The following is a 27,095-nucleotide window of genomic DNA, read 5'->3' as shown; positions in this document are numbered from 1 at the left end:
TATCCAGCATGCATGTTATGTAGTTTAGAAACTCCTATAGTCTGGAAAATGGCTCAGTGGGTAAAGTTACTTTCTGCAAAATTTGGGAACCTGAGTGTGTTCCCTAGAACTAACAAGATAGAAGGACAACCTGGATCCTGAATTTGAACTCTACATATGTGCTGTGGCCTAAATGTGGACTCACATCACACACACACACACACACACACACACACACACACACACACACACACATACACACACATACACATACACCATGATGAAGGGAAACAAACAAACTGAAAACAAAACAAGGAAAGAGTCTTCATTTTGTAAAAATACTGACAATACTGACAGTTTCCCTGAAGATCATGGGAGACAGGGTAGCAAACAAATCTGTAAGACAATGTTTAAAAAATTATTGTAGAAGAGAAATAATATTCTGTATGCAGTGTGATACCATTCACACCAGTTGTTAGTATGTATCACTAGTAGTAATTAGCAAACCTTAGCAGTTTGGGAATAATTTTCAGAGTTCCCACAATAAAGTGAGTGGAAGAGATGCATATCAAAGATAAGACCACAGCAAAATCAACATGAGAAATTATTACATTTAAGTTAAAAGGAATTATGAAAATCGACTCTGAATTATAGACTAAGATGCATGCTCTTATTTCAAATGTCCCCATTGGTGTTTCTCAAACTTCCTACAATTTTTTATGTTGTGCTGACTCCCCCCAACCAACCCCCAACCAATCATAAAATTTCTTCATTGCTACTTCAAAACTGTATTTTACTGTTGTTGTGAACCAGAGTATGACTATCTGATATATAACCTCCATGAAAAGGGGGTTTTGACCCAAAATGTTGTTCCAAATACAGGGAAAGTGTACAAACTCAAGCTTCAATTAACCATCTAGTGGGGGAAAAAGACAGCATGTTCAACAAATGGTGCTGGTTTTAATTGTGGTCAGCTTGTAGAAGAATAGAAGAATGCAAATCCATCCATTCTTATCTCCTTGTACAAAGCTCAAGTCCAAGTGGATCAAGGACCTCCACATCAAACCAGATACACTCAAAGTAATAGAAGAGAAAGTGGGGAAGAGCCTCGAATGGATGTGCACATTGGAAAATTTCCTGAACAGAATACCAATGGCTTATGCTTTAAAATCAAGAATCGACAAATGGGACCTCATAAAATTGCAAAGTTTCTATAAGACAAAGGACACTGTCAATAGGACAAAATGGCAACCATCAGATTGGGAAAAGATCTTTACCAATCCTACCTCCTATAGAGAGCTAATATCCAATATATACAAAGAACTCAAAAAGACTCCAGAAAATCAAATAACCCTATTAAAAATGGGGTACAGAGCTAAGCAAAGAATTCTCAACTAAGGAATACCAAATGGCTGAGAAGCACCTAAAGAAATGTTCAACATCCTTGGGCATCATGGAAATGCAAATCAAAACAACCCTGAGATTCCACTTCACACCAGACAGAATGGCTAAGATCAAAAACTCAGGTGACAGTAGATGCTGGCGAGGATGTGGAGAAAGAGGAACACTCCTCCATTGTTGGTAGGACTGCAAGCTGGTACAACAACTCTGAAAATGAGTCTGGCAGTTCCTCAAAATGGTGGACATAGTACTACCTGAGAACCCAGCTATATCACTCCTGGGTATATACTCAAAATATGCTCCAACATATAACTACGACACATGTTCCACTATGTTCATAGCAGCCTTATTTATAATAGGTAGAAGCTTGAAAGAATCCAGATGCCCTTCAACAGAGGAATGGATAAGAAAATGTGGTAATTTACACAATGGAATACTACTCAGCTATTAAAAACAATGACTTCATAAAATTATTAGGTAAATGGATGGAAGAAGAAAGTATCTTGAGTGAAGTAACCCAGTCACAAAAGAACACACATGATATAATTCACTGATAAGTGGATATTAGCCCCAAAACTCAGAATACCCAAGATACAATTCACAGACCATATGAAGCTCAAGAAGAAGGAAGACCAAAGTAGGAGTGCTTCAGTCCTTCTTAGAAGGGGGAACAAACACTCATGGGAGGTCAAGGGTGGGAGGGACTTGGGATGAAGAGAAGAGGTGGAGGGGAAAGGGGGGCAGTATCAGGGATGGGAGGAGACTGAGATAATATACAGAGGGTCAGGAATTTGAACAGAGGTGTGTAGCAATGGAGGGTGGGGAACTGGGGGAAGCCACCAGCAAATCCCAGATAGTAGGAAAGCAAGAGGCTCCCAGGACCCAGTAGGGATGAGATTAGCTGAAATGCCCAACAAAGGTAGGAAGAACCTGTAGAGACCTTATTCAGAGGTTAGACAACGCCCCCTTTTGGGAGATGGCTACCCATTCATCTCCAAATGTTTAATCCAGAATTGCTCCTGTCTAAAGGAAATATGGAGACAAAATGTGGAGCAGAGACTGAAGGAAAGGCCATCCAGAGACTGCCCCACTTGGGGATCCATCCCATATACAGTTACCAAACCCAGACACTATTGCTGATGCCAAGAAATGCTTGCTGACGGGAGCCTGATATACCTGTCCCCTGAAAGTCTCTGCCAGAACCTGACAAATACAGAGGTGGATACTCATAGCCAACCATTGGACTGAGCACAGGGACCCCAATGGAGGAGTTAGAGAAAGTATTGAAGGTGCTGAAGGAGTTTGCAACTCCATAGGAAGAACAACAATACCAACCAACTAGACCCCCAGATTTCCCAGGGACTAAACTACCAACTTAAAGAGTACACATGGAGGGACCCATAGGACCCATAGCTCCAGCCACATATGTAGCAGAGGATGGTATTGTGGGCATCAATGGGACGAGAGGCCCTTGGTCCTGTGAAGGCTCAATGCCCCCACTGTAGGGAAATGCCAAGGTGGGGAGGCAGAAGTGTGTGGTTCGGTCGGAGAGCACTCTCATAGAAGTAGCAGGAGTGGGCATGGGATAAGGTGTTTCCAGAAGGGAAACTGGGAAAGGGGATCACATTTGAAATGTAAACAAATAATATATCCAACAGGGTGGGTGGAGGAGAACAGAAAAAAAAAGGCCATTTCACAAATTCCCTTTGCCAAGCAGCTTCACTTTTTATGTGATCCTCTTTTCAAACGTATACCTCTGAATTCTGTCTATACTGTAGGAAGGAAACCTCGGGTTCACTGCAGACTCTGCCTTGCTTTGTAAAGAACCCACAAGCTGTGTGGACACACAGTGTCTTTCCATTAAGATTCCTTTACTCAGTGTTGGGTCCAAGCTTAGAATATTGTAGTACATTTTTCCGTGTAATCTTGTGAACTTTATTGTATTATACTGTTAGCTGAGAGCAACCTGTATTTTGCTTAGAAATGTAAGATATATATATATATATATATATATATACATATATATGTATATATATATACATATATATATAATGCATCTAGATTTATATTCCAAAATAGACATAACATGAGACTTTCTAAGATGTCTAAAATAGAAATTTTATGTGGAGCTTCTTCAAAGCCACATATGTTCTAGGCTATTTTCCCTTATATAATGCTACAACGGAGGAGGTAAAGGAAAAGAAACTTGTAATCTCTCCTTTTTCTTTTTTCTTAAAATAAAGTGTTCTTAAAAATACCATTTACTTCAGATAGTTACTAAATAGAAATTTAATCAGATAAAATTAACTAGCATTAATTACTCTTTTACAATTATTTATCATTGCTAGCACTGTAGCAAGAAAAGGCAGATACATGAATATCTTCTCTAACCCTATTATTTAACAATGCTTTCCATCAACAGCATAAATAACAACAAATAAATAGTTATGTCCAAAGTTACCCATGACTTTTTAAAGTTTTACTTCAGAGTCTTTGTAGCCCAGGCTAGCATAAAAGTAACAATCATTCTGTCTTGGTCTATGAAGATTATACATGTGTGCCATCATGTCTGACTCAGGGCTGTTTTATTTTTAATATTGTAGCCCTTTGGTCCCAATGGAACTGTCTCAGTTACGACAAGACAGAAAGAGTTAGTAAGGTATGGAGAAACATATAAGCAATTTTAATATTCCAGTCGGAACAAGATTTGTTCCACATCTGCCTACTCTCCTAGGATATAAATCACTTACAGCAGTGGTGCCTGATTTTGAGGACATGCAGAGACAGAAAGCAACGGTGTGCTGGAGCTCTAGCAGAATAATCTGCTGACGACAAGTGCAAGTGCCCCGAGCGATACTGTGCAGGAGGGCGCCGCCGTCAGCAGTCGCCTCAAAGCCGTGTTAGCAGACCAATTATTTTCACGTTGTTTTGTTATAGATATTTATTTGAATAAAGTAAAGCACACATATTTATTTTCCTCTAATTCCTCAGTACCAACTGCCAGTGGCAGGAACACTCTCCAGCCTCCATAAAAAGAAGAAGAAAGACAATAGAGATTTGTAAAAATCAAACAAACAAAAACTCTGCATGGGTATAAATGCAATCTAAAGATAGACACGATGCCAAATCATAAAAAAAACAAAAAACAACAACAACAAAAAAAGAACAACAAAAAACCCCAAACCCCACAGAATGGCAAATGCAGTCAGTCAGGAGTCAAAGCACAGGTGTACCCTGAGAGCAGACAAAAGCATTTGCAGGTCTTCTGTGTGCATAGCACCCTACAACAATATCGAAGCCAAACCACTAACAGGATTTCTTTACGTGGAATGTTCACCTCTGGATGCATGCAGTGTGATAGTGCTGGATGTTTCTCCATAAGGAACAGCAGGGAAAAAACTCAAGCCTGTTAGGGAAGACATGTAAAACCTTCATTTTCATGGGAGGCAGAGGGTATGAGGGGTGTGCTGGAAGATACATACGTGACAATTGGCTTGGCAACCATAAATTGAGGCAGCTGGAAGAAACAATTAAATGCTAAATCACCACAATGAGAACCTGCAAAATACAGGGTTGAACTGCGCATCACACCACTTGGTCGCCTGTCTGAAATGGGAGTGTGGAGAAGAGCTATACCCCCAAACAGATGGGACCGCCGATTTGATCAGAACTGGGTCTGAAATAACAACCCTAAGTGGAAACTACGTCTGCTCCAATCTATTCCCCACAACTGCTCTCTTAGCCATGCACCATCAGCAGTCACTCATGGCCTCTAAAACTCCCTTTCAAATATGAATGATAATGAAGCCAACCTGGGAGGAAGACTCGTAGCTAGAGAAACTCGGCAGGAGAAAAAGGGGTCGGTAATTACAGGCGAGGCAGAATTTTACACCATTTCAAAAAAAAAAAAGTTAAAAATACCCATCTGTGCAATTAAGATAGAAAATAATTAAAACAAAGAAATGTGCCTTCTATGAAGGGAGAGTTTGAAGAAAGCAAGCAGAAGAACTTGGGATAGAGGAATCCTTAGAAAAGACAGAGGGTAAGGGACATTCTGATCCACTGAGGCAAGGTTCCATGGGTGAAGAGTTATGGTACAAATCCTTGAGGCTAACTTTAAGTCATGTGGGACACACCAGTTTGCTTTGGGTACTTTAATCCACACGATTCATTTTTAAAGTACATTTTCATGATGGGAATGTTCAAGGGCTCAGTTTTGCATGGGTTTTGCAGCAATCACAGCTGATGCGATGACATCATGAGGGAAAGAGCATGGCGTGCCCGGGATAACGCCTTCCACAGCCCATCCTCTAGCTTTAGTGACTTTTTGTCTTTTCTTTTCTAGTTTCTCACACCTTGGTAGAGGTGATGTCGATGACCATGTTAGGATCTAGTGCTAAATATTCTCTTATTCTCACTACTTTGACCCATGGTTAGTTTTTGCACTAATCATAGCCAAGTGTGAAAGTCTGAGTGTACTAATATGCTGAGATTGGGGAACCCTCATGCCCGTTGCATTTAAAGGTGACAAGAAATCACTTTCTTCAGTGGTCCAGCCACTAGCTGGTTGCCTATGCAGCTACGCGTGTAATAAAAAAAACCTCACCCATGATCATACAAGCAACCCTAATTGAGTTGAGTGGAAATTTTAAACATTTTAAAAAGTGATGAATGTAGAAGGTGAAGGCTCTGGATGAATTTCCAGAGGAGGGAGAGGAAGTGAGACAGAGAGAGTTAAGATTTAATGATTTTAGTGGTATGATTTAATGCACTATCTACACATGTGAAAAAATTGAAGAATGGTTAACATTAAAATACTTTCTTAATTTACCACAGTTTATCCTACATTTCTACTACTTAATATGAAACGCTATTTTTCTGAAAATGACTACTTGGCTAGCATGACAGAGTAAGTGACTGTGGAAAGGGCTTAACTAAGATTCTGGAATTGTCAAATAACTACTGATCCTTAGCTGGAGATAAATACCTGTTTTTACATATTTTCTATTAAAATATCATTGAAGTACATTTTAAAACACTAATATTGTTTTTGCGCAGCAGATGACCATGTGGTTTGAGAGCCATATTTTGGAATCATATGAATAATTTTTCCAAAACACCAGGCACATTTTTATTGTCTTGCATTTTTATCCTTGTGACAACTTTAGAAAATTACCTCTGATAAGTGGAAGTGAGGCTGTAGAATAGGCTCAACCAAGGGGCTATAATTAAAATTAATGAGTGTCACTGTTGGAATGAGGCAGAGCTATATTGTTACTGTCCTCTAATTGTTAATCGTCGTTCAGCAGTTCGAACATCATCATCATCATATGTCTCAAGTTTTAGGTGAACATTATTAACATTAGAGAAAATCAAGGAAAAGTTAAGGTCTCCCACTTATGGCATCAGAGTCCAGCATTAGTTAAATATTTCTACACAGCCACTGTGTGTTGGACGGCTATCTCTTGAAGCTGCTGTTGAAATAGAGAACGTTATGTAACTAAAAGTACTGACTTTCAGATAACCCCTGTTTCAGGGTATGCTGTAATGTTCCAAGCAAAATATTTTGGAGCACTCAGAACAAAAAAAATGTGTTATTATGATAGTGTGCAGAGCCAGCAGAAGATTTCAGATAATTTCAGTGCATTTTAATTCCATGAACTGAAGCTTCTCAGGTCAATCTCAAACTCGACATACAAATTCTTCCACAAGCTGTTACCGTCATTTGGATGCTACACTTACCTTACCTCACTTGTGTCTCCAGCAACGTGTTTGGCTTTGTCCCTTATTTCTCCAGGTCGTCAATTCATATTGTAATACAGATAAAGGATGCAAACATGATGGCCATGCCTGTTTGTATAAAGGTGATTACAAGTGGGCACATGCATTTTCGTCTCTTGACGTATCTTTTCCTATATTGTGAATTATACATTTGAAGTCCCTTTTCTATCTCGGTGGCAATAAAACAGTATTTTTACTTCCCCCATTTCATCTGTAATGACTCCGGCTAGCTTTTACCTCTAATTTGGAATGGAGCACGATATTCTGAGAGGTGGGAAAATACCACTTTAAGTCATAAAGAGTTAGATTAGCTATTTCATTTCTCTGTAAGTACCGGATATTGCACTAAGATTATAGAAGGAGAAAATGCATAGCACACAAAGGGGGTGGATTCTTCCCTGTTCCCTTTCCATCACTTTGTATTGCTTGAACCTGTTTCTTTGATGTGCTTCTCTGTACTTAATGATGACAGCTCTCTAGTTTAAGGGAAGTGAGGATAGCCCATTAATTGTTATTAAATTTTTTTAAAAAAAATGCTGTATTTTTGTGCATGACATAGAACAAAATGCTTAACTCTAAAAAATGATAGAACAGTTTCCCGTGTGTTATGCAGTTGTCCATAAGACAGGCGATAGAATACTTTGGGATATTTTGCTGACTGATAACCAAGCCAATCTCCGTTTTTGGTGGTTTTCTCTGTGGTCCCCAGCATGCTGTCAGCCTTCTTCCCACTCCTGATTTAAACACATGATTCAAAATGACTTTGGCGAGTGGCGATGCTCAGAGATTTATGGGAATTTGTGTGTAGAACCCACGCCGCTGTACAGCTACCCTGTCGTTTTTGTGACAGAGCCTGTTTGACTTGTCTGGGATTTATGAAGGAGATAATTCAGAAGAGTGTAATAATTTTCCCTAGGCAATTACACTATCATTTGGTGCTTTGTCCCTAAGGGAAAATGGATGTTTTGGGTTCTGTATGTGGGTTTGATGGAAGGAACAAATCAAGGTTGGAATACAGATGTTGAACATGTGGCTGCCCAAGTCTAGTTCTGGGTCTCCATTCTTAAAGCTATCCGTATTTGTGCAGTTCTTTATAGTTTACACAATGCTGTCCTTTGCCTCCTTCCTTCTGCTATCATGGACTTTAGAGACTGAAGTTCAAATACATCTATACTGATGCCAGACTGGTGGCAGACTTTGTTTTTTTGAGATTTCCTCCTGAGATGTTTTAGGTGAGCTGGGTTCTCTTTGTGTCGCTCTCCAGGACTTAAATCTTCTTAAAGCAGTGGTAGGAATATCATGAATTTGGTAAGAAAGAGAACAACCATAATGGGTTAAATACTAACACTACCTTCAATTAAAGTATGACTCTGACGCATTAGGTAGTCTTTCAGAGTCTGTTTTGAACTGTACGTTGGGTATGGTTTTGATGCCTATACAGAACTAACAGCATTTAGCTATTACACAGAGTGATGCATATGTGTTGGTCATTGGTGATTGAAGTGTGTGTGTGTGTGTGTGTGTGTGTGTGTGTGTGTATGTATGTACGTATGTACATTTGTCTGGTTACTTTTCCTTTTGGTTTGGAACAAGTTGCTGTTTGACAAAGATTGAAAACATTCACTTAGAGATTTCCTAAGAGGTACCTGATATGACTGTGTGTTAGCATCTACCTTGATAATATGAATTCAGGTAAACTGTCTGTCTAAAACGCGCAAAAAATCACATACATAGAGCCTTTATCTCCAGGATCTGAAGGAGACATTTAACCAAAACACTGAACAGTGGTGAATTAAACATATTTTTCCAGCAGAACAGTATTAGAACAAATCCTCAGGCCCTTCTGAAAAGTTTGGATGGAAGAAAAAAACAGAGAGGTCTCATATTTGAATGCCCATGTTATAATTATAATTAAATCTATATGAAAAGCAAGACTGTCAACCAACCAGGTTATTTCTAAGTTATTTAGTTTGAGGGATATTTTCTCTCCTTTCTTGTTTCCTGTTAGTCACAGAATTCACTCAGTGCAGTCATATAGAACATTAGAAGACTCCATGAATTACGGGCCTTTAGGTAAATGATTTAATATCCTTGTGGCAATAAAGCCACACCTCTGCAAAGTCTTCCTTTTTATTATATTATTTATTTATTTTATTCCCATGTAGCCTCTTACTTTATCAGAAAACTTCACAGAGAAATAAACAGAACTGAATACAGATTTAGGAATTCTGTTTCCTGTGGAAATCATAAACTATCTTGAAAAATATTCTTATACTCAATCAATGTATTTATTTAATTTAAATTTCCTATTAATTCTACTAATTAGCCCAGATAGAAATATGTAGTTTCCTGGATACAGAGTGCATTCTATTTTCAAATATGTTTTCTCATCGATTGAAGGATATATTATTGGTCTCGCCTATGATATCTGATTTGCATGGGGAAGACTAAGACTTCAAAAGCAAACCTTCTTTTTGGAAAATGTCAAAAAGTCAGTGGTTGTGGCTTCCTGCCATCCATTTCACTTACTAAATGCATAATGTCGAAGTCAGCATAGCATGAGTGGATGAATTGGGAAACCATAGTTAGCTTCTTTCTTGTCTGGCAAGATCATGTAGCACATTTGTTTGTCTTCCACAGCAGCCAGAGTCAGACTTTTAAAGCATACATCAGGACACATCATTCCCCAGCTTACAGTGACTTTCATCATACGTGAGAAACAATCTCAGTCCCTGCTGTGCACTGGGTGTAGACGCCCACATACTGGTGTGCAGACTGGGTGGGCCTGAAGTCCTGAAGTGTCTAGGATAGGTATCACATATCATACCAAATTCCATCCAGTCATAGCAGAAGGCTGCTGAAGAGGTAGACAAAAGTTCAAGGAGGATGGATTTCCCTCTGACTGCACTGCTCTATAGGACAGTACTACCCAGCATGCACCAGGCCTCAGCTACTCTGCTGTGGCTGGGCCCGTGTTCGTTGGCCAGGAGGCAAGCAAAAGGTGCTTGCAAAGGCCAGGTGAGGACAACCTGCATAACAAGCTCAACTCTTTCAATATTAATTGCAAATGTGTATCTGCTTTCCTAGTAAGTTAATAAAGCACTTACTGCTTTAGGCCAGTTTTTTCTACTTTCCTGTAATCTCTATTTAACTTTTGCTGACCAAAAATATTGTCTCCCAGCCAGTTTTCTCATTTGACGGACCTTCAATTTAAGAGTCATTTCAATTTAAATATTATTAACTTACAATGCAGATAAGAAAGATGGGAGAAGGAAATCAATTTATTTCCTACTGTTCATGACTGCAAGTGAAAGGTCACATTTTTAGCCAGTGTAAAGGAACCTTGAGTTACACGACCTCTTCTCTGTCATGATTCCCCCTATGTCTCTTCCACACATTCAGTGATGAATACAGAGTCTGACTGTACCTTTTGCTCTTGTCTCTATGACAAAATTACCTGTCAAGAGCCACTTAAGTGAGGAGGAACTCCCTTCAACTCATGGTTTCATAAGTCCTCTGTTCATCATGACATAGAAGATTTGGTAGCAGCAGCAGCAGTGGCAGCATCTCAACTGATGGGGCAGAAACTTGTCACTGCCTGTTTTCATGCCTCAGAGAAGAAGATAGAAACCATAGGCTGCAACAAGAAGCTCATAGGACATTCAAAAGACTTCCTGTACTGCCCCATTGAGACCACACAATGGAAGGATCACACAACCTCCCAAATACTGCCACCAGCTAGTAGGGACATTTTGGCATGAACCCTCCTTGTCCTCCTTCCACCCTTAACACTAGCATGCTTCACCTTGAACTTCTATAACAGTTTATATCATTATCAGGTATTATTAGCTTATATTATTAGGTATTTTGTAGTAATTCAAGCATAGTAAATGCAAATAAATGTGGAAAGAAAGGAAGGAAGGAGGGATGGAAGGAAAGCATCAAGCTTAATTCAAAAATGGAATTTTGAGAGCATTTTAGATCTCTAATATAACGTTCTTGCTTTCAGGAAAATAGTTTGCTAATCAGTAAGAACTTAGATGCTCACTAAATGGCCCTGTCCTCTCATTACCCATGAAGCTATTTTGTTCTTCAATAGAACACTTAAAAGCTATTGACTAGATATCAATGAGTTGATTATCTATATATTTTTAATAACAGAGAGTATTGAGAAAATACTGTATCATTCCAGTACATATCCCCATTTTCTGCAATCCTTTATCCATTGAAAATATTTACTCAAGAAAATCATGATGTGTAAATTTAAGAAAACTAGGCAAATGCTCTTAAATTTTTTTAAATACACACTGTTATTGGACTAATTTAAGGAGTATCTATCAAATACATAGTGTGAATCTTTGCTTTAAGATATGAGCTTAAAAGATATATGAAACATGCCTTCCATTTTAAAGGCGCTGACCACTGTGAATTAAAAGAATATTTTGATAAAACAGTGACATGGTCTATAGTTATCATCATCATCATCATTATCAAGACAGGGGTGCCTTGAGTAACCCTGGTTTTCTTGGAACTCACTATATAGACAATACTGACATCAAACTCAGAGATCCACTAGCCTTTGCCTCCCAAGTTCTGGGATTAAAGGCATGCACCCCCATTCCTGGCTTATACAAATTATTTATAATAGTTATAATAGAAGTTGGCTCTAAGTGCTACAGAAGCCCAGAAATAGGTTCCTAAGTAAATTTTCATACTGGCTTACTTGAAGAATAGGAATAGGAGGACGAGCTTGGAGAACTATTTCCTGTGCCACCTCTCATATTCTGAATTCACTGGAGCTACAAAAAGTTACTTCTCTTTTCATCTTTGAGGACAATCATTCGGCAAAGCATGGATTGTACTTCTTTTTCCTCAAAAGCTGTACAATTGGCTGAATGAGGTACTCCCCCATAATTTCTCTCCTTTATTCTATGCTCTGAGTGCTATTGGGGATTTTATCTGAGCTATAAAATCTTTCTACAGAGAGCATACAAAAGTCATTTAATAATGAATATTAAAGAATAACAAAAAAGTAAATCTTTTCAATCGAGCATTTCAGCAACACTTTAACATTGGTGCCTAAGGCACATGAATAGTGCCTTTTGTCTTTTTCATATACTGTGAAATATGTAGTAAGCTACTTATTAGCTTTAAGTGATTTCTCAACTAAGAAGTAAATGTACATGTGAGTGAGTGTGTGTGTGAGAGAGTGTGTATGTGTAGTGTCAGAATATTCTGAGGATATTGATTTCCAATAGATTTGAAGGATGGAAAAATTAATTATCTTAAAAACATATTAAAAATAAGTTATTTATATGAAAGCTAGCTATCACTGATGATCCAAGAGTTAATCTTCACAGGAATTCAGAGTAGTTTCTCAACAGCACCACCAATCATAGGTGAAAATAGGTAGTTATGATTAGAGCATTTGAAAATTGACTAATATAGCCTGGTTTTAATCTCCTTCTTGAGCTAAAGGGGCTTGAGACCCCATATGAACAACAATGTCAAGCAACCAGAACTTCCAGGGACTAAACCACTACCCAAAGACTATACATGGACTGACCCTGGACTCCAACTGCATAGGTAACAGTGAATAGCCTTGTTGGGGCACCAGTAGAAGGGGAAGCCCTTGGTCCTGCCAAGGTTGATCTATTTCTTATAAAAATGCTGTTTTGTATGCCTAAAGATGTATTTCATTGCAAGCTCCATGAACTGTAAAGGGAGGAGGGGAGCTGAGGAAGGAGGGGAAAGGTGTGGGGGCCATAGAGGAAGGACCAGCAGCTGTCTGATGCCTGTGAATGAGCTTTGTCATTAATGTTCCTCGTTGCCTTGTCTCTGGTTTCTTATGTCCACCCCTACCACAGTAGTGGATAGAGTAGGCATCAGATCAGACATTTCCCCAGGTATTAGTAAATACAAGTACATGAGGGCTATCCTTAAGATGTGCTATCCTCCCACCTAGCTGTCAACACTTACCCCTGGTGATGTGAGTGGAAGGAAAGTATTTCAACATCGGGACACCTGTATGCTCTCTACTGTGCTGATTTCTCCAGGCTACTGTGGTGCTCCCTTCCCTGGGATCCTCACTCTCTCTTCCTACATTGATTTTATTATCAGTAGTAGTAATCACCGAATCATTACCAGACAATTACACAAACGCATCTTAGCTAGGTAACCAACATTATCTTCCACTCTCTGTCATTTTGTAACGAAGCTGATCATCTTCTTGGCCAATTAAGGGGAGCTACATATTTTGATCTAGCAGAGTTAAATGCAAGTATATTGAATTATGTACTAGGTAATTACTTATGTATGGTGGTAGTGTGGCAGAATGAGGGTAATTTAGGTGTAATCTGCTTCGTATTCTCTTTGAAAACTGCATTAGAGAAGGTTAAATGCTTAAAAAAACAGGTCTTGGCATGTTTGTGGGTCGAATAAAATAGTAGTTTTTTTTTTTCTAGTATAATAGGTCTGGAATAGGCCAGTGGATTTGCCATGCAACACTCCAGGGTTCCAGGGAGATATTAAATATAAAGTCACACTAACCCTGGTAGTGATTCATATTCCTATTATGTTACTAGATCCTTGTCACAGGGCTATGCCTAACTAACAGAAACACTAGGGACTATGGTCTCTCTGAAGAAGAAGCAGAAAACTCAGGCTTTGCTGTGTGGTAACAATGCCTGTCGTAAGGCCTCATATGGAGGTTGCTCTAGTTCTGTATGTAATGATTACTTTCCTTGCCTTAGTGTTTGTTATGTGGAACTTACACCAGGCTAGCCTCGCTTTCCTTCCTCTGCTGCAGAATGCTAGATGTCTTTAAATACCGACATGAGAGTTCTGCATCCTAGATTTGCATATATTAGCAGTTAAAGAACGAAATATATCAACTACTTTGAGAACTTTTTCAAGTTTTCAAACTTGTAAATTTTTAGCAGTTTAGATTGTAAATATATAGGAGAGTATTAAAATATTTGGTGCCAAAAGGTTGTTTCTTCATTTAACTTTGTGTGTGTGTGTGTGTGTGTGTGTGTGTGTGTGTGTGTGTGTGAGAGAGAGAGAGAGAGAGAGAGAGAGAGAGAGAGAGTGAGTGTTTCTCTAATTGTACAGGAGGCATTAATTTTAAAATCAGCTTTAAGCCCTTTTGTCCATTTCAGGTCTATCTCTCTAATAACATTTTTATATAGAAAATTGTATTCCCCAAAAAGTACATCAGGTCTATGACATCTCTAGCTATAGGTAATTGGCTCGGTTGTACAGTACCCGTCATGGTCACTTCTAGCTTGGATATTATGACCTGTGCACAAAGTATATGCTGTCTCCAGCAATTGGCACTTACCCTCAAGTTCTAGAAAAAAAAATGACAATTCCCTGAACTGTTTCCAGAGACCCCCTGTATTCTTCTGACCAACCAGAAGAGGGGAAGTTTTTCTGGAAAATGATCTTTAAGGGATATGATGTTATTAAAATGATGTTCTTTAAGCTGCCTGGTGAACTCAAGACACAGGCCCACAGGAACAGCTGAAGACCTGTAGAGAGGAAAAACTACACGCCCGAAAGCAGAACACTCTGTCCCCATAACTGACTGAAAGAGAGGAAAACAGGTCTACAGCACTCCTGACACACAGGCTTATAGGACAGTCTAGCCACTGTCAGAAATAGCAGAACAAAGTAACACTGAAGATAATCTGATGGCAAGAGGCAAGCGCAGGAACCCAAGCAACAGAAACCAAGACTACATGCCATCATCGGAGCCCAATTCTCCCACCAAAACAAACATGGAATATCCAAACACACCAGAAAAGCAAGATCTAGTATCAAAATCATATTTGATCATGATGCTGGAGGACTTCAAGAAAGACATGAACACACTTAGGGAAGCACAGGAAAACATTAATAAACAAGTAAAAGCCTACAGAGAGGAATCGCAAAAATCCCTGAAAGAATTCCAGGAAAACACAATCAAACAGTTGAAGGAATTAAAAATGGAAATAGAAGCAATCAAGAAAGAACACATGGAAACAACCCTGGATATAGAAAACCAAAAGAAGAGACAAGGAGCTGTAGATACAAGCTTCACCAACAGAATACAAGAGATGGAAGAGAGAATCTCAGGAGCAGAAGATTCCATAGAAATCATTGACTCAACTGTCAAAGATAATGTAAAGCGGAAAAAGCTACTGGTCCAAAACATACAGGAAATCCAGGACTCAATGAGAAGATCAAACCTAAGGATAATAGGTATAGAAGAGAGTGAAGACTCCCAGCTCAAAGGACCAGTAAATATCTTCAACAGAATCATAGAAGAAAACTTCCCTAACCTAAAAAAAGAAATACCCATAGACATACAAGAAGCCTACAGAACTCCAAATAGATTGGACCAGAAAAGAAACACCTCCCGTCACATAATTGTCAAAACACCAAACGCACAAAATAAAGAAAGAATATTAAAAGCAGTAAGGGAAAAAGGTCAAGTAACATATAAAGGGAGACCTATCAGAATCACACCAGACTTCTCACCAGAAACTATGAAGGCCAGAAGATCCTGGACTGATGTCATACAGACCCTAAGAGAACACAAATGCCAGCCCAGGTTACTGTATCCAGCAAAACTCTCAATTAACATTGATGGAGAAACCAAGATATTCCATGACAAAACCAAATTTACACAATATCTTTCTACAAATCCAGCACTACAAAGGATAATAAATGGTAAAGCCCAACATAAGGAGGCAAGCTATACCCTAGAAGAAGCAAGAAACTAATCGTCTTGGCAACAAAACAAAGAGAATGAAAGCACACAAACATAACCTCACATCCAAATATGAATATAACGGGAAGCAATAATCACTATTTCTTAATATCTCTCAATATCAATGGCCTCAACTCCCCAATAAAAAGACATAGATTAACAAACTGGATACGCAACGAGGACCCTGCATTCTGCTGCCTACAGGAAACACACCTCAGAGACAAAGACAGACACTACCTCAGAGTGAAAGGCTGGAAAACAACTTTCCAAGCAAATGGTCAGAAGAAGCAAGCTGGAGTAGCCATTCTAATATCAAATAAAATCAATTTCCAACTAAAAGTCATCAAAAAAGATAAGGAAGGACACTTCATATTCATCAAAGGAAAAATCAACCAAGATGAACTCTCAATCCTAAATATCTATGCCCCAAATACAAGGGCACCTACATACGTAAAAGAAACCTTACTAAAGCTCAAAACACACATTGCACCTCACACAATAATAGTGGGAGATTTCAACACCCCACTCTCATCAATGGACAGATCATGGAAACAGAAATTAAACAGTGATGTAGACAGACTAAGAGAAGTCATGAGCCAAATGGACTTAACGGATATTTATAGAACATTCTATCTTAAAGCAAAAGGATATACCTTCTTCTCAGCTCCTCATGGTACTTTCTCCAAAATTGACCATATAATTGGTCAAAAAACGGGCCTCAACAGGTACAGAAAGATAGAAATAATCCCATGCGTGCTATCGGACCACCACGGCCTAAAACTGGTCTTCAATAACAATAAGGGAAGAATGCCCACATATACGTGGAAATTGAACAATGCTCTACTCAATGATAACCTGGTCAAGGAAGAAATAAAGAAAGAAATTAAAAACTTTTTAGAATTTAATGAAAATGAAGATACAACATACTCAAACTTATGGGACACAATGAAAGCTGTGCTAAGAGGAAAACTCATAGCGCTGAGTGCCTGCAGAAAGAAACAGGAAAGAGCATATGTCAGCAGCTTGACAGCACACCTAAAAGCTCTAGAACAAAAAGAAGCAAATACACCCAGGAGGAGTAGAAGGCAGGAAATAATCAAACTCAGAGCTGAAATCAACCAAGTAGAAACAAAAAGGACCATAGAAAGAATCAACAGAACCAAAAGTTGGTTCTTTGAGAAAATCAACAAGATAGATAAACCCTTAGCCAGACTAACGAGAGGACACAGAGAGTGTGTCCAAATTAACAAAATCAGAAATGAAAAGGGAGACATAACTACAGATTCAGAGGAAATTCAAAAAATCATCAGATCTTACTATAAAAACCTATATTCAACAAAATTTGAAAATCTTCAGGAAATGGACAATTTCCTAGACAGATACCAGGTATCTAAGTTAAATCAGGAACAGATAAACCAGTTAAACAACCCCATAACTCCTAAGGAAATAGAAGCAGTCATTAAAGGTCTCCCAACCAAAAAGAGCCCAGGTCCAGACGGGTAAAAGACCTCATACCAATATTATCCAAAACTATTCCACAAAATTGAAACAGATGGAGCCCTACCGAATTCCTTCTACGAAGCCACAATTACTCTTATACCTAAACCACACAAAGACACAACAAAGAAAGAGAACTTCAGACCAATTTCCCTTATGAATATCGACGCAAAAATACTCAATAAAATTCTGGCAAACCGAATTCAAGAGCACATCAAAACAATCATCCACCATGATCAAGTAGGCTTCATCCCAGGCATGCAGGGATGGTTTAATATACGGAAAACCATCAACGTGATCCATTATATAAACAAACTGAAAGAACAGAACCACATGATCATTTCATTAGATGCTGAGAAAGCATTTGACAAAATTCAACACCCCTTCATGATAAAAGTCCTAGAAAGAATAGGAATTCAAGGCCCATACCTAAACATAGTAAAAGCCATATACAGCAAAACAGTTGCTAACATTAAACTAAATGGAGAGAAACTTGAAGCAATCCCACTAAAATCATGGACTAGACAAGGCTGCCCACTCTCTCCCTACTTATTCAATATAGTTCTTGAAGTTCTAGCCAGAGCAATCAGACAACAAAAGGAGATCAAAGGGATACAGATCGGAAAAGAAGAGGTCAAAATATCACTATTTGCAGATGACATGATAGTATATTTAAGTGATCCCAAAAGTTCCACCAGAGAACTACTAAAGCTGATAAACAACTTCAGCAAAGTGGCTGGGTATAAAATTAACTCAAATAAATCAGTTGCCTTCCTCTATACAAAAGAGAAACAAGCCGAGAAAGAAATTAGGGAAACGACACCCTTCATAATAGACCCAAATAATATAAAGTACCTCGGTGTGACTTTAACCAAGCAAGTAAAAGATCTGTACAATAAGAACTTCAAGACACTGAGGAAAGAAATTGAAGAAGACCTCAGAAGATGGAAAGATCTCCCATGCTCATGGATTGGCAGGATTAATATAGTAAAAATGGCCATTTTACCAAAAGCAATCTACAGACTCAATGCAATCCCCATCAAAATACCAATCCAATTCTTCAAAGAGTTAGACAGAACAATTTGCAAATTCATCTGGAATAACAAAAAACCCAGGATAACTAAAGCTATCCTCAACAATAAAAGGACTTCAGGGGGAATCACTATCCCTGAACTCAAGCAGTATTACAGAGCAATAGTGATAAAAACTGCATGGTATTGGTACAGAGACAGACAGATAGACCAATGGAATAGAATTGAAGACCCAGAAATGAACCCACACACCTATGGTCACTTGATTTTTGACAAAGGAGCCAAAACCATCCAATGGAAAAAAGATAGCATTTTCAGCAAATGGTGCTGGTTCAACTGGAGGGCAACATGTAGAAGAATGCAGATCGATCCATGCTTATCACCCTGTACAAAGCTTAAGTCCAAGTGGATCAAGGACCTCCACATCAAACCAGACACACTCAAACTAATAGAAGAAAAACTAGGGAAGCATCTGGAACACATGGGCACTGGAAAAAATTTCCTGAACAAAACACCAATGGCTTATGCTCTAAGATCAAGAATCGACAAATGGGATCTCATAAAACTGCAAAGCTTCTGTAAGGCAAAGGACACTGTGGTTAGGACAAAACGGCAACCAACAGATTGGGAAAAGATCTTTACCAATCCTACAACAGATAGAGGCCTTATATCCAAAATATACAAAGAACTCAAGAAGTTAGACCGCAGGGAAACAAATAACCCTATTAAAAAATGGGGTTCAGAGCTAAACAAAGAATTCACAGCTGAGGAATGCCGAATGGCTGAGAAACACCTAAAGAAATGTTCAACATCTTTAGTCATAAGGGAAATGCAAATCAAAACAACCCTGAGATTTCACCTCACACCAGTGCGATTGGCTAAGATCAAAAACTCAGGTGACAGCAGATGCTGGCGAGGATGTGGAGAAAGAGGAACACTCCTCCATTGTTGGTGGGATTGCAGACTGGTAAAACCATTCTGGAAATCAGTCTGGAGGTTCCTCAGAAAATTGGACATTGAACTGCCTGAGGATCCAGCTATACCTCTCTTGGGCATATACCCAAAAGATGCCTCAACATATAAAAGAGACACGTGCTCCACTATGTTCATCGCAGCCTTATTTATAATAGCCAGAAAATGGAAAGAACCCAGATGCCCTTCAACAGAGGAATGGATACAGAAAATGTGGTACATCTACACAATGGAATATTACTCAGCTATCAAAAACAACGAGTTTATGAAATTCGTAGGCAAATGGTTGGAACTGGAAAATATCATCCTGAGTGAGCTAACCCAATCACAGAAAGACATACATGGTATGCACTCATTGATAAGTGGCTATTAGCCCAAATGCTTGAATTACCCTAGATCCCTAGAACAAACGAAACTCAAGACGGATGATCAAAATGTGAATGCTTCACTCCTTCTTTAAATGAGGAAAAAGAATACCCTTGGCAGGGAAGGGAGAGGCAAAGATTAAAACAGAGACTGAAGGAACACCCATTCAGAGCCTGCCCCACATGTGGCCCATACATATACAGCCACCCAATTAGACAAGATGGATGAAGCAAAGAAGTGCAGACCGACAGGAGCCGGATGTAGATCGCTCCTGAGAGACACAGCCAGAATACAGCAAATATAGAGGCGAATGCCAGCAGCAAACCACTGAACTGAGAATAGGTCCCCTATTGAAGGAATCAGAGAAAGAACTGGAAGAGCTTGAAGGGGCTCGAGACCCCAAAAGTACAACAATGCCAAGCAACCAGAGCTTCCAGGGACTAAGCCACTACCTAAAGACTATACATGGACTGACCCTGGACTCTGACCCCATAGGTAGCAATGAATATCCTAGTAAGAGCACCAGTGGAAGGGGAAGCCCTGGGTCCTGCTAAGACTGAACCCCCAGTGAACTAGTCTATGGGTGGAGGGCGGCAATGGGGGGAGGGTTGGGAGGGGAACACCCATAAGGAAGGGGAGGGGGGAGGGGGATGTTTGCCCGGAAACCGGGAAAGGGAATAACACTCGAAATGTATATAAGAAATACTCAAGTTAATAAAAAAAAATGATGTTCTTTTTTTTTTTTGTGGCAACAAACCCAAGAACACAAACTGTAATTATTATTGAAAAAAATCTTAGATAAAAGATAAAGTTACTTATTTCCATGGTTTTGTAGTTAATTTGATGTTATTTATACAAGGAGATATAAATTGCAAAGGGTGATATTATAGAAACTAGTGTTTCAAACAGCAATTGCTGTTAGAAAATTCTGAAATGAGAGTTAGTTACATGAGCTATGATTGATCGTGTGTCATAGCTATATCAAAATATGTAGAATGACACAGGCTTTTTTTAACTTCCTTTTGAGAACTATTCAAGTCATTACCCAGGGTTGGTTTTTAATTGCAAATAATATAGGCACAGCAGTAATACAATATTTGCATATATTTGCCTATATCCTAGTTTTAACATATCACATTAAGTACTAAATATTATGAAAATGTGTAAATGAGAGTGATAAATTTGCTTCTACCCTGGCCACATTTTATTATGCACAAATAAGATTTCTCTACAAAAAAACAATCCACCAAACAAAGAAACACCACAATCAATGCAAGACTAAACTGGGCTTCAGAACTGGGCTTTCAGAAATGGTCAATGGTTAGACCATTGGCTGCTCTTCCAAAGGGTTTAATTCCCAGCCTCCAAAACTCACAATCATCTGTAACTCCAGTTCCAGGAAATTAAATGTCCTCTTTTGTGCTCTGTTGCATGAGGCACATATTTTGTGCGGAGACATACATGAAGGCAGCGCACACACACACACACACACACACACACACACACCCACACCCACACACACACACAAATAAATATGATTTGGTTGTTTCTCTCTCATCTCTCTCTCGTCTCTCTATCATCTATCTATCTATCTATCTATCTATCTATCTATCTATCTATCTATCTATTATCTATCTATCATCTATCTATATATCTATCTACTAAAAGTTTATATGTATATGTATTCAAACATTGTCCTAGTTGGCAATAGTGGCAGAGAGAAGCCAGCTTAACTGTGCTGCTTCTATCGCTCATCCCAGTCATCCATGAGGGTTAATCTGTCATGTTTTACCCAACTGCTCACCACTGAGACCATCACATGGAATATAAGTTCCTAACATAAGAATTTGAGAAGACACCGTTATTTAGACCATAGCAGTAATTAAGGATTTTTTTTAAAGTCTCGTAAAATACATGATGTTGGTAATAAAGTTGAGACATCAAGAGCAAGACCATCTTCTGATAAACTATTAGATATATCACTTCCATTTCACATTTGTATGTGATTCATGGGAGATTCAAGACATATTAACCTTTTTGGTTTCTTTATTCTACAGAATTATAGATAAAATTACAGACAAAATGTACTCAGATAACTTTCCAACACTTCATTTCCATATGTACTAAATACTTTTATGTTTGAGCTGTCAAGATGGCGAGATGGGTAAAGTGTTTGCAATGTAAGCTTGATTTCCTGAATTCAGACCCCCAGCACCCTCCTCCAAAACTAAAAATCTTGATGTTGTAGCATGTATGTCATTATCCCAGAATGCACCTCTGAGGGAAAAGAGGCTGTGGGTTGCCCTGGTGCTGTTTGTATCTTGATGCTAATTCTGCTTCCTTAAGAGGGGCTGCCTAAGATGAGGAGTGAACCATATACTCAGGTGACTTCATCAGAAAGCTTCTCCCCATTGTAACTTGTAAATTAAAGGGAAGAGCCAGTGATTGGGCAGGGGAAGGGAAGGTGGAACTGAAGAGTTGTAGGGAGAAGAAGGGAAGAGAGAGAAGGGGACGACAACTGAGGAGAAGGAGGTGGAAGGAAAATAGAGCTGAAGTAAGTGGCCTGGATAAACCTCAAGTTATAAGGGATCTTACAGCTGGAGTAGGGCAGTGGCAGAGCTGACCAATCTAGGCATGAAGCTTGTACTCATAGTAACTGAGTTGTGTTTTCTTTGCACGGGCTTATTTGGGTTGGAGAGGTTACCACAACAGGAGGCAAAAAGCAGGTTTGCTGTAAACTCATGGGCCAATTGGAATGGCATTCATAGTAGTGAGTAAGAGGGAACTGACCCTCAAAGATATCTCCTGATTGCCACATGTGCATCGTGGTATGCACACACGTGCAATAACATACCACACTACCATGTATACACACATACACAAAGCATCAAATTAAAACTAATTTATATTGCTATATGATGTACACATTTAAAACATAAATAGGTAGTTTAATTTTAGCCATCCTTTACAGAACAGTATGAATTAAAAGTCTTTACATAGAACTACAGGGCATCACAAGCTAGTGATCAATTACTTTCAATTACTTATTTTACCTGAAGAGTTTCTGTCAAGGAAATACCTATTGGCTCAGTTCAAACTCCATAGTTCTCTCCTTTACAAAAACCCATTCTGATGTGTTCGTATTCTTGTAACACTTTAGCTCTCTGACTCTGCATGTATTTTGTGGCTCTGGCACCCTAATAAGCCATTATTTTTTCAAAAAAAGGATAACTTTATTTTTATATCGTTAAGTGTCCTTTCCTCAGACTATGATGAATTTTGCTTTCTGTCTTTTATTTGCATAAGTAAAATCTTCATTTTCGCATTACTGTGTATCTTTTCTGTATCTAATTAACATTAACTTTCTTTTGACTGTTCAGGGCAGGCTATTTGCCTCAGAATATTCCCCTAGAGATCATCAGATACCTCTCTGAGGAAAAGGATTTTCTTCCTTGGCATGCTGCCAGCCGAGCTCTTTATCCTCTGGATAAATTACTGGACCGCATGGAAAACTACAATATCTTCAATGTAAGAATATAGCATTTCTCCTTTCTAATATTCAGAAGATAAACTATTTTCTTATTATGCACTCTATGCAACTGAGTCTGAATTATTTCATTTCCTCTTTACTCGTGTAGGCTGTTATTTTTGTCCTGATTTTCTATGCAATTCCGATGACAGTTACTTGAAAAAAGAAATTTAACACAAGGTACCTTTTATTCTGGCCTAAAAGTGTCAATTAAGCTTAAGTGCTTGAGAATTTAAGAAAGGATGTACACTGCAAATCCATAAAAGTTCAAACTTACTTCTTCAGAGTTAAAGGGCTCTCTGTTCACAAAGGACTTAACCTGAGTGGAGAGATCCCAGAAAACTTAACAGAATATAGACAGTTTCAATAAAGATTCTTAGTCATTATTTTTATCCAAAAGGGCATGGTGAATTCAATGCACCTCCTTAATTAACAAGGATAAGATCAACATTGAGGGCAAAGCCCATCCATAATTGGGTCCAGGGGGATACAGGACAGCAAACAACAGATAATCCAGGCAGACACGGAGGCATGACACACATTCCAAAATGGTACCTGACCAGATTTTCTAAGCTTAAAGTCCAGGGAGCCAAAATTGTACTGCCAAGAGCACCTAATCGGATTCAATGATCATTTTGAAAAAAAATCAGGATTAAGTACCGCTAATGAGCTTTTCATTCCTTGCTTTCTTATCACAGTGATTCTAGTGCGCTGTAAATTTTCCTTCAGATATTTTTTAAGAACCTGCACTGTGCTTTATGAAATGATTCCGCGACTTAGGACATAACGTCTGCGAATTAACACACACAATTGAGATTGCTCAAAGATGGGTTGTCAGTGATTCAGTTTGTTATTAGAACCACCTAGATTGTCTAATGCTCATCCCAGTTGCATCATGGCCTCCTGTTTTTCTTACCCAAAGGCTTCATCAAGGTGACTCCGACGACTTAGTGTTTTAAAATTGAGAATAATCATGGCTTGCCTGTTCGTTGCTGTTAGATTTGCACAAGCCCTTAGCAACAGACATGCAAAGAAATGTGTCCTTTGAGTTAGGGGATAATGTTTATCTGCTAGAGAAAGTTTCCCTTTGTCCCTAACAAAGAGTCGTCGAGGTGTGAAACTCCTAAAATGGCAAAATACACTCTTGTGTATGTTTATGCTTTTGAATAGTATAGTTTTTGTTAGAGTCCTCTGTTATAATAAAAGTTAAGCAATGCTCTTACTGTAATTTTTAGTGCTTTCATTCCTTAGACAAAATTCTAAGATCACATTAAAGACAGGGAGAGCATACCTTACATCCGCTTTGATATTTAAATGCACCATTGGGTGAACAGATTTTTGAAATTGTGATACTATGTCACTGTAAGGAAGTGTTGCGTGCACCCTCTCTTCCACAATACTAGCCTATTGGCTGGGCCAGTCTAACAGCTTTGTGTGGAGGAGACTCTAGAGATGCAAAATGTACAAATATTAGTTGTTTCAGTTGAAGAGAATGGCCCAGAGATTAAAATTGCTTGTTGTTCTTCTGGAAGACCGTAGTTCGATTACCAGCCTTGCCTTGGGTAGCTTACAATCACCTATAACTCTAGCTACAGTAGATCTGAGGCCCTTTCCTGCCCCACTGCAAGCACCTGTACAGATCTGGCATCTATTTCTATAGGCACCCAGACTATGCATAAACAAAAATGCAACCTTAAAAAGCATATTAGGTGATTGTTTTACTAAGACTTATCTATGTGTGGCTACATATCTGCACGCATGAATCTCACCCAGAATATTCCCCATTTTTCTTACTTTATTAAGACTGCTCATGAAAAAATTAGCACCGCACGTTATTCAGTTAGAAGAAAAGAATACCATCTTCTATGTCTGAAATAGTAAATTGAATAAAAGCATAGGAAAAATATTACGTGGAATTACCGAGATTTCGGTTTTTAACTTACAGAATTTGGGAAGAAATGAAGCTAATGCCGTCTTGGTTTCTCTCATTCTCCACACAGGAATATATTCTAAAACAAGTGGCAACAACCTACAGCAAGCTTGGATGGCCAAAGAACAACTTCAATGGCTCTGTCGTTCAAGCTTCCTATCAACATGAGTACTGTTTGACTTTACTGTTCTCCTCCTTCCCCAGTCTGTGTGAATGCACACACTGCTAGTGACACTGTGACTTCAGCATCACCAGGTTGCCTTTGTCTCAGTCTTCATTTTGCATTTCACTTACCTAGGGAAGACTGCAGCTGAGCCACACAGGTTTTGCTGCCTGGTGATGAGAACAAAGCAGTTCAGGACTGTGTTTTCATTTAAGAGCTGTTTGTGTTGTGGTCTTGGGATCAGTACCTGCACCCTTGAGTGAAGGACTAGCTTCAGAAAACAGTGTGCTTAACTCCCATTCAGTTTAATTCAGTCTCTTTACACAGCACCATAGGATTTCCATGTCTAAACATATTTTGTGTTATCTTTTACTTACCTACCGTATTAATTACCTTTTCCACGCTGTAACAAAATAAGTGATAAAAGGAAACAAAGTTTTTCCACACAGTATATTTCATACAATAGATTTTATGCAAATATATGAGGGAAGGTCTTTCCTTCCCACAACTTCTCCTAGATATACGCTACCTCCGTACCCACCCAGTTTCAAGTGGTTCTCTCTCTTGAGCAAAAACCAAAAAGAAAGAAAGAAAAAGAAGAAAATAAAGACAGACAAATAAAACCCAGTAAGACAAAAGAAATAAGCAAATAAAACAAAAAAATCGAATCAGTTTTGTGATAGCCAAGGACATCTGGGCATGGAGTCTCTCACAGAGTATGGTGTTTATACATACAGTGACTCTAAGTGGAGAAAGTTGATTTTTCCTTGTCTGGTTTGAACCTGTACAAGTCTTATAAAGGTTGCCACAGTCTTTGTGAGTTCGTATATGTGTCAGTCCTGTTTAAATAGAAGGTTTATTTTGCCCCTTGTTTCACAAAGATACTTTCCAGGAGTCATCATGGATGGTAGTGGGTGAGTGAGGGGAATTATCATATTGTATCCACACTCAGGAAGCAAGAAGAGGTGAAGTTTATGGTTTAGTTTGGCTTCTTCCCTTTTCCTGAATAAGGTCTAGGCTTCTGCCCAGGGAATGATACCATGTACATTCAGAGTGAGTCTTGTTTCTTCAGTATTCTATCTCTGAAAACAACAGGCATATCGGAGACATTTCTCCATTGCTAAATTTGAATCCAATCGAGATGTCAATGGAGATAACCAACATATGAGAGATGGTGGTCTGTCTGTCTCTGGCTTTCCCATATGTGTATTTTCTATCTGTATCCAACCAACCATTCATCTGTGTGTCCATCCATCCATCCATCCATCCATCCATCCATCCATCCATCCATCCAACCACCATACATACATACATACATACATACATACATACATACATACAAACAAACAAAATGAATTTCTCTGATTTTTTCACATAGTAACATTTTATTTAACCATTTTCCCCCTTTGACAACATACATACAGAGAGCTACGGAGGGAAGTGATAATGTTGGCCTGTAGCTTTGGGAACAAGCACTGTCACCAGCAGGCGTCAACTCTTATTTCAGACTGGATTTCCAGCAATAGAAACAGGTAAGGTGGAGCACACTCTACACTTCTGATGGCATTTTTCAGATCTTGGTGGCTACATCCCTCTTATCAACTGGGGAAAAGCAAGGCAAGAAAAATACACAGAAGAACACTCACTGTCTCAGCTTCACTGTGGGCAAAGTAGCAGCTTGGAAGCTATGA

The 27,095-nt window shown here is 38.8% G+C and overlaps 1 protein-coding gene across 2 annotated transcripts in view; it reads left to right on the top strand.

Annotated features, from left to right (window-relative positions):
- Trhde (thyrotropin-releasing hormone degrading enzyme) overlaps nt 1-27,095 on the top strand; it is a 407,371-nt gene that overhangs the window by 336,156 nt on the left and 44,120 nt on the right. For both annotated transcript variants that reach the window (XM_039079684.2, NM_001108991.2), the window contains 3 exons: nt 23,163-23,310; nt 25,312-25,409; nt 26,829-26,936. In XM_039079684.2, coding sequence (XP_038935612.1) covers nt 23,163-23,310; nt 25,312-25,409; nt 26,829-26,936 — 354 coding nt within the window. The remainder of the gene's footprint in view (nt 1-23,162; nt 23,311-25,311; nt 25,410-26,828; nt 26,937-27,095) is intronic.

Source organism: Rattus norvegicus, chromosome 7, assembly GCF_036323735.1.
Source record: "Rattus norvegicus strain BN/NHsdMcwi chromosome 7, GRCr8, whole genome shotgun sequence".
NCBI lineage: Eukaryota > Metazoa > Chordata > Mammalia > Rodentia > Muridae > Rattus > Rattus norvegicus.
Note: the sequence above shows the minus strand (reverse complement) of the source record. Positions and strands in the feature narration are given on the sequence as shown.